General features: G+C 43.5%; 1 protein-coding gene and 1 long non-coding RNA gene across 15 annotated transcripts in view; one reads left to right on the top strand and one right to left on the bottom strand.

Moving 5' to 3' along the window:
* The window catches only part of ZNF385D (zinc finger protein 385D), a 609,973-nt gene extending 595,033 nt beyond the window's left edge, over positions 1-14,940 (top strand). For all 12 annotated transcript variants that reach the window (XM_080974820.1, XM_080974826.1, XM_080974827.1 and 9 more), the window contains 3 exons: positions 646-824; positions 8,029-8,130; positions 10,297-14,940. In XM_080974820.1, coding sequence (XP_080830946.1) covers positions 646-824; positions 8,029-8,130; positions 10,297-10,530 — 515 coding nt within the window. In that variant the 3' untranslated portion in view covers positions 10,531-14,940. The remainder of the gene's footprint in view (positions 1-645; positions 825-8,028; positions 8,131-10,296) is intronic.
* LOC308459574 overlaps positions 1-17,825 on the bottom strand; it is a 133,932-nt gene that overhangs the window by 106,537 nt on the left and 9,570 nt on the right. The window lies entirely within an intron of this gene.

Raw genomic sequence — 17,825 nt, 5'->3', positions numbered from 1 at the left:
GCCCGGGCAGGTTCATATGGCAGAGTATGGTCCTTTGATAGCCTGGGCCTAAACCCTAAAGGCAAAGGTTTTCTAGAATGTATTCCAACCAACAGCCAAATTTTCCTCTGAAAGGTCGCTTTGAGAGAATGCCAATTACTTCTGTAGCAGCAGCATCAAAATTCCAACTCTCTGTTGATAAATCTCTCTGAAAAGAGTGGTAATGACTCAGACCAACATCTTAAAGAGATTATCATGGTTTTCTCTTTCAGTGCAGGACATGTTTCAGTCACAGTGGGAGGTGATAATAATAATAATAATAATAATAATAATAATAATAATAATAACAACAACAACAACAACAACAACAACAGTAGTAGTAGTAGTAAAGCATCCATTTAAACTTCACCTCTGGCCTCTCCTACCATGTCACTACATATTGATGGCAGTTTGCTTCAGTGCATACATGGGCATCATTTAATATTTAAATGTGAGGTAATGAAATATTACTTAATTATTATATTGGTAATACAGGGAATGCAGATTGGTGCCCATGATGCCATTGGGAGGGGGAGGCAAGACCTGCAACATGTTGACCAAAACAAAAGGACTAATGAACACAACTTTGCTGAAATAACTTTTTATTTCCTTGTCTAATATCTCCAGGCACAAAGCACAAAACTATGCTGGAAGCTCGAAATGGGAGTGGAACAATCAAAGCCTTTCCCAGGGCAGGTGTCAAAGGCAAAGGACCCATTAATAAAGGAAACACGGGACTTCAGAACAAAACATTTCACTGTGAAATTTGTGACGTGCACGTAAATTCTGAGACACAACTTAAACAGGTATGGAAACTCCCGGGACATGTGCCCCACTCTCTGGAAGTTCAGTGATCATTAGAGTTGGTTCACACACCATGCCAGCTCCCTGCTTTAGGAATTTAGGAGGCTACTGACAGCAATATGACTAGGCTGCACCATATCAGCACACCAGGAACTGGCACCTCTACATGGGGACACTCAGGTAGCTCTGTGATTTCTGCAGCAACAGCACCATGGCTCCAGAAAGTTGTTTCACTATCACAGAAGACACAGCATTTACATGTGTATAATGGAGAAGCGGCATATCTCCTTCAGTGCAACCCAGCTATGAGGTCCAACAGTGGTCCCATATGTTCATGAAGTTGTTGTGCTCGGGGAGCTAGGTGTGTGGACCAGCCCTCTTGATACTATTATTTGTCGTCTGCACCAGTGATGGGAAACCTGCTGTGCTCTAGGTGATGTGTGACTCCAACTCTTACCAGTGGTCCGAGGATGATTGGAGTTGTAGTTCAAAAATATCTGCAGGACCACAAGTTCCCTATCAATGATCAACACATTTCACAGAGTCATAGAACTGTGGAGATGGAAGGGATCCCAATGGTCATCTAGTCTAACTCCCTGCATTGCAGGAAGCTCAGCTAAAGCATCCATGACAGATGACCATCCAACCTCTGCTTAAAAACCTCCAAGGAAGGAGAGTCCACTATCTTCCGAGGGAGTTCATTACACTATTATCGTCATAAAATTCTGCCTGATGTTTAATTGGAATTTCCTTTTTTGTAACTTGAAAGTCATTGGTTTGCATTCTTAGTGTTTACAGGCCAACTCTTTGATTATCTGTTCCAGTTCCTTTCCTGGTATCAGTGTCAAGCTGACCAGTAAGTAGTTACCTGGGTCCTCCCCCTTTTTTTGCAGATGGGGGCAACATTTTCTTGCCTCCAGTCTGCAGGAACCTCACCTGTTCTCCAATAATTCTCAAAGATTATAGACAGAGGCTCTGAGATTCCATCTATGAGATTCCATCTGCAAGCTCATTTAGTACCCTTGGGTGCAGCTCATCAGGCCCTGAAGATCTGAATTTAGGTGTTCCCTTACCATGTCTTTTCCTATATTGGGCTGCAGCTCCCTCCTTGCATCATTTATTCTGTTATCACGAAGTTGGGCACTGCTTTCCTTTTTCAGTAAAGACAGAGGCAAAGTAGGTGTTGAGCAGTTCCGCTTTCTCCCTGTCATCCAATAGCATTTCTCCATCTTCTCCATGCAGATGACCTACTACTTTCATATTCTTCCTTTTGCTTCGAACATAGCCTAAGAACACTGTTTTATTATGCTTAACTTCTTTACGTTGTTCTTTTCATTTTATTTTCAGTATAGTTTTCAATCCCACTATAGTGTATTTTCTCAAAACTGTCAATGAATGTGGAAAATTGCTCTGAGTTGTATTCATTGAGAATGCTACAAGATACCTTGTCTCACACATTCTGTCATTTTATTTGCTTTGCGATACTGTGTACGCAAATGTGTGGGAAGGTGTGTACTTTTTGCAGAAGACTGAATAATTTTCTCCGAGGAGTATGGCTTGTTTTTGTAAATTGATTGTTCTTTGGACTGGAGAAACAACACCTTCAAATTTTCATTACACAACTTGCATTTCAATCAGCTCAGCAAATCTATATTTCTGTAAAACAGTGTCTTTGTCTATCTTTCGGAATGGTGGACTTGTCAAGGGATTTTATTACAGAAGCTACACAGACCTGCTTTATGCTGGGAGAAAGTGTGAGAGAACAGAAGGAATAGCCCAATACATTCTGGAACTTATAAGGCTTTAAAAAATCCTGGACAAGGGTGTTCCCCCAAATTTTAATAGAAACTAAATGTGTTGAATTTTTTATGCAGATAAAGTAGGCTTGTCAAAGGACAATTGGAATTTAGCATGCTATCCCAATAATTGTTGGTGCAGAGTTCTAAATTGCTCCCTCTGACAATGTGCTGGTATTATTATTATTATTATTATTATTATTATTACATTTGTAAACTGTCCTGCATTAGAAATTCCAGGTTAGTTCAAAACAATGTCCATAAAAATCAGTATAATAAAACCATAAAATATACAATGTCCACAGTAGATAACAGAAATGCTAAAAGCTAGGTATTAATAGTAGCAAATGCTTGGGAAAATAAATAAGTCTCCAAATAAGTCAAGGTCAGCACTTGTCTGTCTCAGGAGAGTTGTTGCTAAAGACTGGGTGCCTCCACAGAGAAGGCTCTCCCCGGTTATCACCAGCTAGATTTGGGAGAGGCAGGAGAGTCTGATCTAGTAATCTTAGTGACTAGGTAGATCTATATATAAGATTTGTACTCTCAAGTAACCTGGTCCTAAGATGTTTAGGGCTTTATATCAAGGGGGGGGCTGAGGGAGCCGTCACCCTGAGCAGTTTTGGGGGGAGGGGGCACATCATGGCGCCATGCCCCGTCATGAGCAGTTGCTGGAGGGCAGTGAGAAGGACGCAACAGACATGTGCCCTAGCCTCTGTGACTGCTAGCAGCACCATAGCACTGGGCTTACAGGGGCCAGGGTGCAAGCCTGTGGTGTCCTTCTCAGCCGCCCTCCAATTGGAGGGTGCCGTGAGAAGGACACAACACTCACAGTGCCCTCCCTGCAAGCCCTGCACCACTCACAAAAGCAGTGCTGGGCTCGCAGGGCCAAAGCACACACCTGCTTGCGGCACCCTGCGAGCCCAGCATAGTTTTGCAAGCCACTGCTTTATAGGTCAATAGCATCACCTTGAACTTAGTCTGGTGGCAGATTAGCAGTAATTTAAGCAATGATGCCCTGTGCTTACAGCCATTTCCTTCTGGGTGTCATCAGCATATTGTTGACACTGTGCTCCAAATTCCCCAATGATCGCTCCTAGTGGCTCCAATAGTACCCCTGCAGCACTCCAGAACTAACCTTAAAAGAAGGAGTAGAACCACTGTAACAGAGGACCTTCCACTCCCAGCCCACAGAGCCAGTCCGGGAGGATAACATGGTTGATTACCAAAACCCATTGAGAGTTCAAGGAGAATGAAAAGGGTTGCACTCCCTCTCTCTCAATAAAGGGTAAGACAAATTCAGTCTTAACACAAAGCCTGAACCAAGATCAAAATGGGTCCAGATAATGTTCTTTTACAAGAAAGTCTGAAGCTAAACCAGCATTACTTTCTCAGGCACCTCCCACCCAAAATGGGTGTTTGTCATAAATATCTGGGTCAAGAGTGAGTTTATTCAGGAGTAGGCATATAACTACTTCTTTAGGATGTATTTCCCACACCCTGGACCCTCAAAGATACACACACACAGAGGAACACAGCTGGCCTGAATGGGCAAGGATTTAAAGGTCATATGGCTGGCCATTTTGCTAAAAACACCTTGCCACAACAATGGCATCTAAGTCAGCACGAAGGCATTGCAAACTTGTCACAGCACACCTGAGAGTTCCAGCACCCCATTCACATTCTGCATCTCCCAGGGTCCTTTTGCACCTAGAATTGCAACATTCCACTGCTTGAGGAACGTAGAGAGGAAGGAGGTGAAGAATAGGGGCTGCTGTCAAGAGCAAATCAGTGAGTATGGGCAGAGCTGAGGAATTCTTCTCAGATCTGAGCCAGAAGATAACTCATTTCAGAATGCAGCTGAACGATACAAGCTAGACAGATCAGAACTCCAAACTGCTTACTCCTGAACGGCATCACGACTTGTTTCTGCAGCAACCTACTATGTGAAGAAACTGGTGGTCACTGTGCACATTTCCCCATGCGGCAACATTCCCATGCGGCATTTTCCCACACAAATGGGCCAGCCCATGTAGACCCACTGCCATGAAGAGCAGTAGAAAGAGCCTGGTCATCTGCACCAGCTTCCTAAACATTAAATGCCTCCACCTATAAGACCTCCAAATTGTTGAATTTTGGTTGTGAACTTGCAGGAGGTTCCTCTGCAAGATGAAACATTGCAAACAAATTGTTTGCCATATGGAGGCAGCTGCCATTGGGAGCAGTTCAAGCCAGCTGCTTAGATGAGCTTGGACAAAAGCTGCACATAAAGACCAAAAGACCAAGGCAGCTGACAGCTCTGTCCTGAAAAAGTCTATATTATAAGCTCTTATTAAGGGGAAGTTTGATAGCTGCATCTTGAGTGATTAGTTACACCAGTCTCTTCTGCTATGGTAGAAGAGGAAATTTGGGCAGGTTCAGCTTGCCTTGTTCTGAAGGTAGGTAGAGGGGGAGAGAGAACCTACACTTGCCAAAACATCCTCTTTTGCAGCATCTCATCATTGTATATAGCCATCCTAGAAACATTAGCACAAGATTACAATTTGTGGCTGTTTCTTTCTTTCACGTCTACCCTGCTTTTTTAGGCTGCTGCTGCTATTGCACCCTAAGGATCAAGTCATCTCACAAAACAATTAGAATTAAAACACCGCAGTACAATAAATACCAAAATGGTTCACGGAGGAACGTTCAATTTAGCTGTTCCTCCTAAATTGTGTGGCTTCCATGTTGTCCCCAGGTGGCCTCCTGTTTAGACCATTTTCCAATTCCACAGGAATATAGGAAGCTGCCTTATCAAGAGTCAGACCATTGGGCCATCTAGTTCAGAGACGGCTAGAGCGCCGGTGGCGGATGACCCATTCTGAAGCTGACCGGACACAGGTTAGAGCTCAGTGTCGAGCCTACCAAGTGGCGGTAGCGACGGCGAAGAAGGCTTTCTTCGCCGCCTCTATTGCATCTGCAGAAAACAGCAGCAGGAGACTTTTTCAGGTGGTCCGCAATTTAGCGGAACCACCTGCTACATCGGGGCCCAATACGGGCCACATGATCTCCTGCAATGATTTTGCAAAGTTTTTTGCAGATAAAGTCGCTCAGATTCGGGAAGAGGTAGACGCCACCGTGGGAGCAGGGCCGGGGCGGGGGAGTGCTAGAGTCCTGTCTAGTCAAATTGTGTGGGATCAATTCCAATCTGTTACCTCCGAGGATGTGGACAGGCTGCTTGGACGAGTGAAACCAACCACCTGTCTCCTTGATCCTTGCCCATCCTGGCTTATAAAAGCTAGCCGGGAAGGGCTGGGCGATGGGCTTCGTGGGGTGGTGAATGCTTCCCTCCGTGAGGGAGCCTTCCCAGACCCGCTGAAAGAGGCGGTTATTAAACCGCTTCTTAAAAAACCATCTTTAGATGCGGCCACGATGGCCAACTATCGCCCAGTCTCAAATCTTCCATTCTTGGGCAAGGTGATTGAGCGAGTGGTTGCTGAACAACTCCAGGCACGCCTGGAAGAAGCAGACCATTTGGATCCCTTCCAATCGGGATTCAGGCCTCATCACGGGACTGAAACTGCCTTGGTCGCACTGGTTGATGATCTCCGGCGGGCTAGGGACAAAGGTGAGAGCTGTTTCCTAGTTCTGCTGGATCTCTCAGCGGCGTTTGATACCATCGACCATAACATCCTTCTGGACCGTCTTGAGGGGCTGGGAGCTGGGGGCACTGTCATACAGTGGTTCCGCTCCTTCCTCCTGGGCCGTGTTCAGAAAGTGGTGGTGGGGGATGAGTGTTCAGACCCTTGGGCTCTCACTTGTGGGGTGCCTCAGGGTTCTGTCCTCTCCCCCATGCTTTTTAATATCTATATGAAGCCGCTGGGAGAGATCATCAGGGGGTTTGGACTGGGTGTTCATCAGTATGCAGATGACACCCAGCTCTACCTCTCCTTTAAATCAGAACCAGTGAAGGCGGTGAAGGTCCTGTGTGAGTGCCTGGAGGCGGTTGGAGGATGGATGGCGGTAAACAGATTGAGGTTGAATCCTGACAAGACAGAAGTACTGTTTCTGGGGGACAGGAGGCGGGCAGGTGTGGGGGATTCCCTGGTCCTGAATGGGGTAACCGTGCCCCTGAAGGACCAGGTGCGCAGCCTGGGAGTCATTTTGGACTCACAGCTGTCCATGGAGGCACAGGTTAAATCCGTGTCCAGGGCAGCTGTGTACCAGCTCCATCTGGTACGTAGGTTGAGACCCTATCTGCCCGCGGACTGCCTCGCCAGAGTGGTGCATGCTCTGGTTATCTCCCGCTTGGACTACTGCAATGCGCTCTACGTGGGGCTACCTTTGAAGGTGACCCGGAAACTACAACTAATCCAGAATGCAGCAGCCAGACTGGTGACTGGGAACAGCCGCCGAGACCATATAACACCGGTCTTGAAAGACCTACATTGGCTCCCAGTACGTTTCCGAGCACAATTCAAAGTGTTGGTGCTGACCTTTAAAGCCCTAAATGGCCTCGGTCCAGTATACCTGAAGGAGCGTCTCCACCTCCATCGTTCTACCCGGACACTGAGGTCCAGCACCGAGGGCCTTCTGGCGGTTCCCTCACTGCGAGAAGCCAAGTTACAGGGAACCAGGCAGAGGGCCTTCTCGGTAGTGGCGCCCTCCCTGTGGAACGCCCTCCCACCAGATGTCAAAGAGAACAACAACTACCAGACTTTTAGAAGACATCTGAAGGCAGCCCTGTTTAGGGAAGCTTTTAATGTTTGATGTATCATAGTATTTTAATATTCTTTTGGAAGCCGCCCAGAGTGGCTGGGGAAACCCAGCCAGATGGGCGGGGTATAAATAATAAATTATTATTATTATTATTATTCAGTACTGTCTAAACTGACTGGCAGTGACTCTCTAACGTTAACACTGAGCTACGGTCTGGTTAACTTAAGTAGAATGTGCTTGTTAGAAACCGTCCTGTGGCTTTTGCAAAGAGCTGTATGTGATTCCTCTAAATCAGGGTTTCCCAAACTTGGGTCTCCAGCTGTTTTTGGACTACAATTCCCATCATCCCTGACCACTGGTCCTGCTAGCTAGGGATGATGGGAGTTGTACTCCCAAGTTTGGGAAACCCTGCTCTAAATCAATTAAAGAAACAAATGTAGGTGTTTTCATCATGGCAGATAAGCCAACAAAATTATTACGATGCATTAGAGAGAGAGAGAGAGAGAGAGAGAGAGAGAGAGAGAACTCTCTTTCCAAACATATAAAACTGTGATAATGAAACGGATTTACTATTGCGACTAATAATTTTGGTATTGGACTAGGTTGAGCAAATTGGATTTTGGGTGACCAGAGGTGTTTGGTGCTGAAGCCAACGGAAAGCGTGTTATTTATACAATAACAATAATAAATAACAACACTGCTTGCTTTCCAACAGCACATAAGCAGTAGAAGGCACAAAGACAGAGCTGCTGGAAAGCCCCCGAAACCCAAATACAGTCCCTACAACAAACTCCAGAAGGGAACACACCCACTTGGGGTAAGCAAATGGGTTTTCTGAGAAGCTCCCCGTGGGTGTGGGTGGGTGTTATTGTTGGACCTTTTCTGTGGTGGCTCCCCTTTTGTGGAATGCTCTTCCTAGAGAGACTCGCCTGGCCCCTTTGTTACATATCTTTGGGCACCAGTCAAAAACATTCCTCTTCTCCCAGGCCTTTGGGCCAATTAAACAATCTATGGTCTTTTAGACTGGGGATGGGGGTGGTATTGTTTTTGCTTGTTACTAAGTTATTTTTGTGTTTTTATATTGTAAACTATCCTGTGATCCTTGAATGAAGGGTGGTATAGAAAATTTAATACTACTGCTAATAATAATTAATGGAAGACTGGTTCAGGTGTGTATTGGCAGGACTTTTACAGGCACAGAAGCTGGGCTTGTGAACAATCCTGGTCATGTTGTTTTCATGGCATGGTTGTCCTAGCACTACTTAAAAGCATCATAGAGATTTGGGACATTTGCAGCCATGGATCATGTGGCTTGACTGGGAATGAACTGAGCAACCTAATTCCATCTTGCTTCAGTTTCTCTGGTGCTGAATCACAGGTCCATTTCACTACAGTCTGTAAGGCTATTTCCTCCCACCCCCACCACATGAATGCATGAAATGTTTGCATTTAATTTGCACACATTTTGGACACCTATGTCACATGCATTTTTTCAGTGCTTTGTAATGCATTTTATGTAAGAATGTTTTGCATGCATTTTTATAACGCAGAATATGCTCTTTTGTGTGCACTATTCGTGCACAAAAACTGTATGAAAAAATCAAGGTGCATTATCTGACTAGGAGTTGCTTTCTGACAGAAAGGAGCATTGCCAGTCTATTGCAAAAAGCAAACCAAATAGAATCCTGCTCCATCTGTAGCCTTGACTGCAAACCCCATGATCTCCAGCTACATTGCAAGTTGCCTTGGCTACAAAATGATGTTTAAAGTCAAGCTCCATGATCCTAGGCAGCAAATTGTTTCACTTCCAGCTCAGAAGAGGCCCTGGGACTTCTGTGTGAAAGGAAGCCATCAGCTACTGGCTACCTCTTTTCCATTTTCCCAAGTTTGGGAGAGACTATCAGGGAAAGCAGAGCAGACATTCCTTGGGCTTTTCCAAGTTTTCTAACCTGATACTTAGGCCTCCCAATGAGGTTTCTCCAAGTGTTCAGTTGTAGCGATTGCAAAGCTCAATTAATTTTTGAGTTTGGCCAGAGGAGGCTTGCCTATGATTCCTAGGATACTGAATGTGAAGAAAATAGAGAGACAGAGCACTGAGCTAACTGGGAGCCATTGTCATGTTCTCTTGGCCTCTTCTGCTTTGTTAAGAGAATAAAACTAGTTATTCCTACCAACTTCAGACATCCCCCACCCCACTGTGAAGTAAGCAGAGGGAGGGATTCCTCCATCTGTTGTAGGCCTGGGTGAATGTCAGTGTTTTTGTTTTTTAGGTTAAAAGATTCATTTTAGCTTTTAAAACAACTCCTTGCATCACACTCTGTCTCCAGTGCTCTGCAGGCAGCCTCCGTGGTCAACACACTTCATGGAATATCTACAGGAGGGCCTTGGGGTCTCCTATGGGCATTCCAAGAAGCACACCAACAACTGGAAACCACAGAGTGCTGCAGAGTTAAAAAGAAGAACACCACACTCCTTTCCAGGGCTTATTTCTTTTTTTGCCCCTCCTCCAATGAATGGTGGAGAAGAAGAAAAAATTAAGCTGAAATTAAATCACTGTCCTGAGATGCTTGGAGGAAGGAAGGGCGTGGGTCAAAATCCACTAAGTAGGAATGTGACAAACGCATCAGAAAATAACCAGTATGTAATAATGATGACCACAGGGCTGATAATGTGAGGTGCTTTTAACTGAGTGAAAATGTAGCGGTCAGTTTGGGGATGTAAAGCAAGCAAGCAAGCAAGCAACTCTTTCTCAACAAAATTCCATGTCCCATTTTGTCCAGTGTCAAAGCAAATGTGTAGCAAAAAGATAAACTTCCACACATATCCTTTCTTCTATTTTGTCTTCCTTTAAAACTTTTGATTCACCTTCTGCCTGAAATGCCACTTAAGTATTTTATACGCTGCCTCTGAAAAGCTATCTTCATTGTGGGCAATTTGCACAAGTAATACTTATTGTTTGTTTTTTTCCCTTTTTCCCCCACAGGTGAAACTAGTATTTTCAAAGGAACCTTCAAAACCAATGGCTCCACGGATTCTACCAAACCCACTAGCAGCTGCCGCAGCAGCTGCTGCTGTGGCTGTAAATTCCCCTTTCAGTCTTCGAACAGCCCCACCAGCGACCCTCTTTCAGACTTCAGCACTTCCTCCGGCGCTCCTTCGACCTGCGCCGGGGCCTATACGGACCACCCACACGCCTGTCCTGTTTGCTCCGTACTGAACTCCGGGAAGGAATTAATTGTACTGCAATAATTTTTCAGAGCAAAAGCAAAACAAGAACAATGAACTATGCAGTGTTAATTTATAGTTTAAAGTAAAACAAACTATATATATATATATATATATATAAATAAATATATAAAAATAAATTTGAAGAGCTAGGACTTTTGATAAGAGACCCGAACAAATTCTAAAGAGGGGAAAGAGGCAGTATTTTCTCCAGATGAGAATTTTTCTTAAATATTACCACTTTAGAAGTAACCATTATACCATTATATATATATATATATATATATATATATATATATATATATATATATGATTGTGCTTTTTTTGGCACATATCTCCCCTGCAGTGTCTTTCCTGCTTACGAAACAGCAAAACACAATTGTCTCAAGGGCATTAATCGGTTCCAATGTACATAAAATACTTAATTCTGTAGAATAAAAGGGGGAGGGGCGGGGAACAGAAACACTGTGAATAGTAGTACTCTTACCAATGCTCCTGCCAAGTCAGCATTTCCTATTTATCTGAGTAAAAGTAGATACAATAGATGTCTTGTTAAACACTAGTATTGTGTCTCTATGTATGCCACTAGGTTCACAAACCAAGAAGAAGTAAATGTTATCATCTCTCTCTCAAATGGTTTGCCGCAAATGATCATAGACCTAGGTAGCAATTGTGGTCTACAATCCTATGCGCACATAGTGTGGGAGTCAGCCCCATTGCACATAGGGAAACTTGCTTCCGAGTACACGTGCCTAGGATTGCAGCGTTAGTCTCTCTCCCGTATTCAAATTTTGCCAATGAGTCACGTTCAGCAAAGGGACGACGATTTCCCTGCAAGCACTGAATGAGCTGCACTGGAGCCAAAATCCGTCCAGCAATGTGCAGCAAGACCTCTTAACTTCTTTTTGAACAGCAGGCCCTCTATTTTGCCCTTCTTGCATCATCCCAAGCTGCTTTTTTTAAATTGTCCAGAATTTTTAATGTACCTTGCAGCGTTATTTAAAGGGACTAGGGATTCACTATCCAGGAAAGAAGAAGAAAGTTATGCTGCTCTTGAATTTCCCTGCATGTTTGCCTGGGGACTACTGAAGAGACACAGTGTGTGCAAATTGCTAAGTGGTAATAGAGACCTTAACCTGCACTAATCTGAACTTGCATTAGCATTATCAGCAGAAACCTATGAGGTCACAGGCTAGAGGAAACTGGCCTTTGCTCTTCAGCCAAGAGTCAGCAATATGTGGCAGTGTGGAGGTAGGGGCAGCTACACCCATTCTGTGCAGCAGACAGTGCACATTGCTGGCCTCGCTACTCTTGCCTGCAACACCGCTATCAGATGGTCAGCAGCAGGGACATGGGACCTTCCCTTACCTCAGGTCACCTATTGATGCTGGCAGCCAACTTCTATCTTGGACTGCACCTGTTGCTGTTGTTTTTTTGCCATGTCCCCACTTTAATGCTACAGCCTTTGCCAAAGATTTCTGGAAATCAACCTTTGGTGAGGCACTGAGAATTCTCCTTTGAGGATCCCTGGATGCTCTCCTGTAGAACTAGACTCCTAAAGTCTGGTGGAAAGAGGAAATGACAGCTAAACCAGTTCAGGACTTCTGAGTGGATAACGTCAACCTCATGTTACATGGAAGTTACTGCATATTTCCCAAACTTGGGTCTCCAACTGTTTTTGGACTGCAACTCCTAATGGGAATTGTAGTCCAGAAACAGCTGGAGACCCAAGTTTGGGGGAAACCTGTGTCAGACACTAATAAAACTGAGCATTGGTCTTGTCTAGGAAAGGGAGCCAAGCTTGTGAAATACTTTGTTTTACCCCACACAAGTGAGCAGACAAAGAAGGAGCATTTGTTACGGGGGTTGTGATATGGGTTAATAATGTACATTGCTACTGATATGATCCATTTAAATATATGTGAAGATGTGTCTTATGAGATAGTCACATATACTTGTATGGAACAGGTGGAACCCTTGAACCCTAAACCCTGTCCCTGGCCTTTATGTAGTAACCTCTTCAGGACACATGTTCACTGTGAGGGTTTGAAAAAAATGAAGTATTGGAGATCTATAGAGCTATACTGTATATATGCCAGAGTTAAAAAAAAATAACTTATAAAGAATATATATATATATAATAATTATATATAGCCATTCAGTTTTAGATATGGGTCAATAAGTGGTTGGCAACAAACAGCAGAGAAGATGGGAAAGGAATGCACATGTTTTGAATCTCTGATATTTGCTGCTGACATTTTTTCCCCCACAGAGAGCTGAAAAGGATATTATAAATAATATGAGATGATCTGCTCAGTCAGATTCAGCCATACTGATTTGCAGCTGCAGTGCCTGCAAGTAGATTTTAGCTACAAAAAAAGTAAACCATATTTTTTGAATTAAGTGGGGAGCAGGAGATTAAAGGCTATTCATAAAATGCTAGTGATGCAAAACATTGGCCATAGATTTGCTAAAACATTCACATGTTTTTTAAATATTAGCACTTGAGGATTTTTATGCTTAGAGAATATTGACCAAGAGTTATTCATTTGTATTTACTTTTGTGGGTTTGTTTGTTTTTTTAAAGAAAAAGCTGTCCACTTATAAGGGGTGTATGTGTGTATACGTGTCCGTCCATCACACACACACACACACACACTTTACATATGCATTATGATAAAGTAAAAGGAGGAAGGAGGAAGTTTGTGCTGTTCCAAGAATAAAGGGTTGGGTCCAAAGGTGCCCTTTTGTGAAGAGGAGAGGTTCTTCCATTCTCAGAAAGGTACTTGCTATTTGCAGAAGGGGATTAAAGCCAATGAAACCCTGCCCCCGCCCCCGCCCCCCACCGCAGATGTTCAAAGGGCATGGGGGCTGCAGGAGGAAGTTAGATATGACGGCATGGAGCACTTGATCCAGCCCATTATGTGCCTCCAAAATCCAAAGAGATTCATTTTTCTTTTACATGTTAATTTACAAAGATAGCTCTTTATGAACAATTTTAGAAAAAAATCACCCATTTTACTTGCAAATGTTTGTGCCTTGAAGATAAAGCACCTTTTTTTGTTTTTTGTTTTGTTTTTGGACTGTCTTAATCTTTAACCAGATATAGGAAGTCAGTCGAGGAATTTAGTGGTCTTCATGCACTTTCATTAAGTGAAACGCTCAGCATCTTTAATATGAGGAATTTCAAAATCCATACTTCAGGATGTTGAATAACCATTAGTTCCCTGTAAGCTGATGAACAGATTTATTCCTAAAGCATTGGGATCTTGCAACATAGCACTTTTGGAAATAATACTACTATAAAAAGCTTGGTCCAGTGCCCCATAAAAGTGAGCACAAGTAACCCGTTCTGACCACACTAATTAGACCAGTAACTGGCCCGGATTCCAAAACAGCCTGTTTCTTTCCATAAGTTGCTGACTTACAAATCCCATCGTCCCTGGTTGGGACTGATGAGAACTGGAGTCCAATGACTTAAGGAGGGCCACATATTCCTCTCCCCCCCCCCCACCTTACAGCATGAACATATTACAGCTATTATTGGGATGCTACTGAAAATAGCCTTTCCATGGGAAAATCGCCTCTGTCCTGGATGTTCTGTTTAGAAGTGCTTGTCACACAGATAAGAGTTACCGCATTCTGAGTCACTGGGGACATGGAAGTGGGAGGTACTGTGGCCAGTACAGGGATTATCTTCTATATGGAAGCTGTTTTTGACGGCATCTCCACGACAACTGTGAGATGTGCTCCAGCAATATGTCTCGGTTTTTTGTTTTTTGGTTTTACAATGTAGTTGCAATAAGGACAATATCCTCAGCACTCCGGCATGTGCACACATGGCAGTGGTTTTTCAAGCCAAGCTTTATGGGTTTTTGATTTTTTTTAATTGGCTCATAGAGCCTTTGCTTGTGGCCACAGAAGGAAACCACTGAGAACCTAGCCATAGAGTACTGAGGATGTGCCAAAGGCAGAGCTGCCTTGGAAAGGATTTTTCACATATGGCATAATATGCAAAACTGAAGTCATGCTACTGCTCTTATCAAAACGAATAGATTTGTTCTTCTAATATTTTGGCCTGTGGCATGTATGGAGGCACAGTACAAATGGCAGAGATAATCAAAGTTTTGCTAGAAATAAAAGAGTCATTCCTACTCTTTTCATCAGCTGGTCCATGCTCTTTTAAGTTGCTTAAATCTCTCTCCCCCACCCCCCCCCGGTCCTCCGCTTCTCTTGTCATCACAGTGCTGTATGCAAACATTTCTCTTTCTCTCTGTCCCTATCTTTCTCTCTCTCACTCACACAGACGAGTCTCTCGTAGACTTCAGCTGTAAGCAACAAACAATCATTTTTATGTCTCTTATTCACTACCTAATAAAGGATGAAGCCTAAATGTTAAGAACGCGTGGAGGATTTTTGTGCATTGCATTGTCCCACTGCATGCTGACTTGCTGAACCTCTCTGCGTAACAAGCGGAACAACTGCCATTTGGATTCTGCATCGCCAAACTTGGGTGTTCCTGTGCCTGCCTACCAAGTTTGGAAGCTGCCCCAATAATAAGATGGTGGTTTCTGCATACATGAGGGACTTTCTAGGTATGCAGAAATTAAAAACAAAGCACCATCCCTCAAGAAGATGGAAGTGTACAAGGGTGTTTTGTTTGCGACTGCAGAATCTATGTAGACAGTGGAAACTATGAGTACAATTGAGCAAAGGTATAAGGGTGTCAGGCAGGGGGGACAGGACTGGTGAACAAAACTGAAGGAGAATTAGGGCTTGGGTGATGGGTGGACATTGCCGGTCAGAATTTGTAATATGTTTGCAAATCCAACAGTACAAATTAAGACAAAAAGGGTTTGGGGAGGGGATGCATACATACCACCAAAGTTCAATCTTGGAAATGTGGTATGCGACTGCTAACCCCATGCATCACTCATCCCAAGCTTTTCTGACTGATACTGCGATAAATGGTAGCCACAGAACAGAAATGAATGTTGAGCGATGAGCAAAAAGGAAATACAGTGGTACCTCAGGTTACATACACTTCAGGTTATGTACGCTTCAGGTTACAGACTCCGCTAACCCAGAAATAGTACCTCGGGTTAAGAACTTTGCTTCAGGATGAGAACAGAAATCGTGCTTCGGCAGCAGCGGGAGGCCCCATTAGCTAAAGTGGTGTTTCAGTATAAGAACAGTTTCAGGTTAAGAACGGACCTCCGGAACGAATTAAGTACTTAACCCGAGGTAACACTGTATTGAACAAAGGATGGATACAAATTGACATGGTCGTTTCTTCAGATATGACTGGTTGCTGTATGGGAACCTGTTTACTACCTCATTGGGGTAGCTCAGGAGTCGCTAAGATGATGCTGTGCTGTCCTTGAGGTCTTCTTGCAACATCTATTAAGTCTCAGAGCACTCCAACTTACTGACTGTTTAGTCATCAGATGGTGAGGACAGTTACTTCCTCTTCCTTGAAAAGTACATAATAAATTATTTACTAAAAAACATGGAAATGGAGGAGGAAGTTGTAAAATACCTGTGGCAATATGCTGAAGAAATGTGGCATTTCTTGATATCACTCTGATTAAATAATAAAAAAATTCAGAATAGCATAATTCTAGAAATTAGTTACATCAATCAAGAACCTATAAAGACATAAGAAGCTGCCACAGACTGTCAATCCATGGTCTATATGACTATTCAGGGGAGAGCAGGCAACCACTATCTCAATTTCTATTGCCTGAGAAAATTGTTAACAAGAGTTAAAAGAAAACCACTTGGTGGTTTTGATCCTTTTAAATGAAATGAAATGAGGGTTTTCTACATATTTCAAAAAGTGGTTTGCCACTGGATGTTGATCTTTCCGTCTTTAGCTGTCAGGCATCAAAAGGGATATTTAGAAATGTCGTTTGCTACAGAAGTACCAAGATAAGCTACTTGTGTCCCTTTGGGTTTCAGGTCCTGCATTTAAAGTACAGTCATACCTCGGGATGAATACGCTTCAGGATAAGTATTTTCGGGTTGTGCTCCGCAGCGACCCAGAATTAATGGAGTGCGTTACTTCCGGGTTTCGATGCTCACGCATGCGCAGATGGTCAAAATGACATCATGCGCGGAAGCAGAGAAATGCAACCCGCAGATGCGCAGTCGCGTCTTATGTTCTGTTCAGGATGCGAATGGGGCTCCAGAACGGATCCCATTCGCATCCCAAGGTACCACTGTAGATACTGGGAAAATGTGATTGAAACATCACAAAACATATGACTGGGTGCAAGCTAAACTTGCTGCTCTGGTCCAGCAATTGGACCAGAACCCTTTCTATGAACCCTTTCTATGCATAATGAAGAAGAGTTGAAGAGAGGCACATTGTGAGACATTGTGGTTGGAATATATATCCAACCACTCATGAGAGCAGAGCAAGTCATTCACAGATGAAGGAAAAGGTGTACATAGTATAAATGAAGCCTCCTGCAGATGTGAAGGAATTGAACAAAATCTTCAGCATGCATTTTCTCTACCACTGAGTTATGCCCTTCCCTCAAGCAGTCAAGCAAAGGATCCAAACAGTAAAACATGGGTAAGGGGTCAGTCTGATAGTGGAGAAAAGATAAGAAAGAAGGTCTAGTAACTGAATAGCTCAGTCGGTAGCTTATGAGACTCTTAATTTCAGGTTTGTGGGTTCGAGCTCCACACTGGGCAAAAGTTACCTGTCTTGCAGGGGTTTGGTCTAGATGACCCTCATGGTCCTTCCAAATCTACAATTCTCTTATTCTAACTGGAACAAAGAAAAACCATGAGAACATATCTCACGAGCCTCTGAAATGTTGAAATCAAGACTGGGCACCTGAGGACGTAGTATCAGGAAATGAAACAGGGCCTGTAGAGGAATAATCAACAATTGTATTATGTGTCTGAGAGGGACAGTCACTAGTCTGCAGTCTGCCTATCTATCTACCTAGATAAGCAACTGAAGACCCACAGTCAAATCCAACTCTCTGAGTTGAAGATACCATTCTACAACAGCAAAAGGTTTTTTGGGTAGTATTTGTGGGAACAGGACACGGAAGCAGTCTGTTCAGGAGACTGGGCCTTTGACCTGCCAGCCTCCATTTCCTTCTAAAAGTGCCACTCTGGCAAAACTAGTTGCCACCTGAAGGTAAGTGGACTACTAACTAGAATGAATTATTTGAGCCTGTAGTGAGGGTCATTGGTGGTCTTAATACATTTTCTGAACCTTGTGCCACCCTCACAGGAAATTTGTAAAAGTTATATTGTTTGAAAACC

The sequence above is a fragment of the Podarcis pityusensis genome (genome assembly GCF_964106645.2).
Source record: "Podarcis pityusensis genome assembly, chromosome: 12".
NCBI lineage: Eukaryota > Metazoa > Chordata > Lepidosauria > Squamata > Lacertidae > Podarcis > Podarcis pityusensis.
This window is presented reverse-complemented; position numbering and strand designations above follow the sequence as displayed.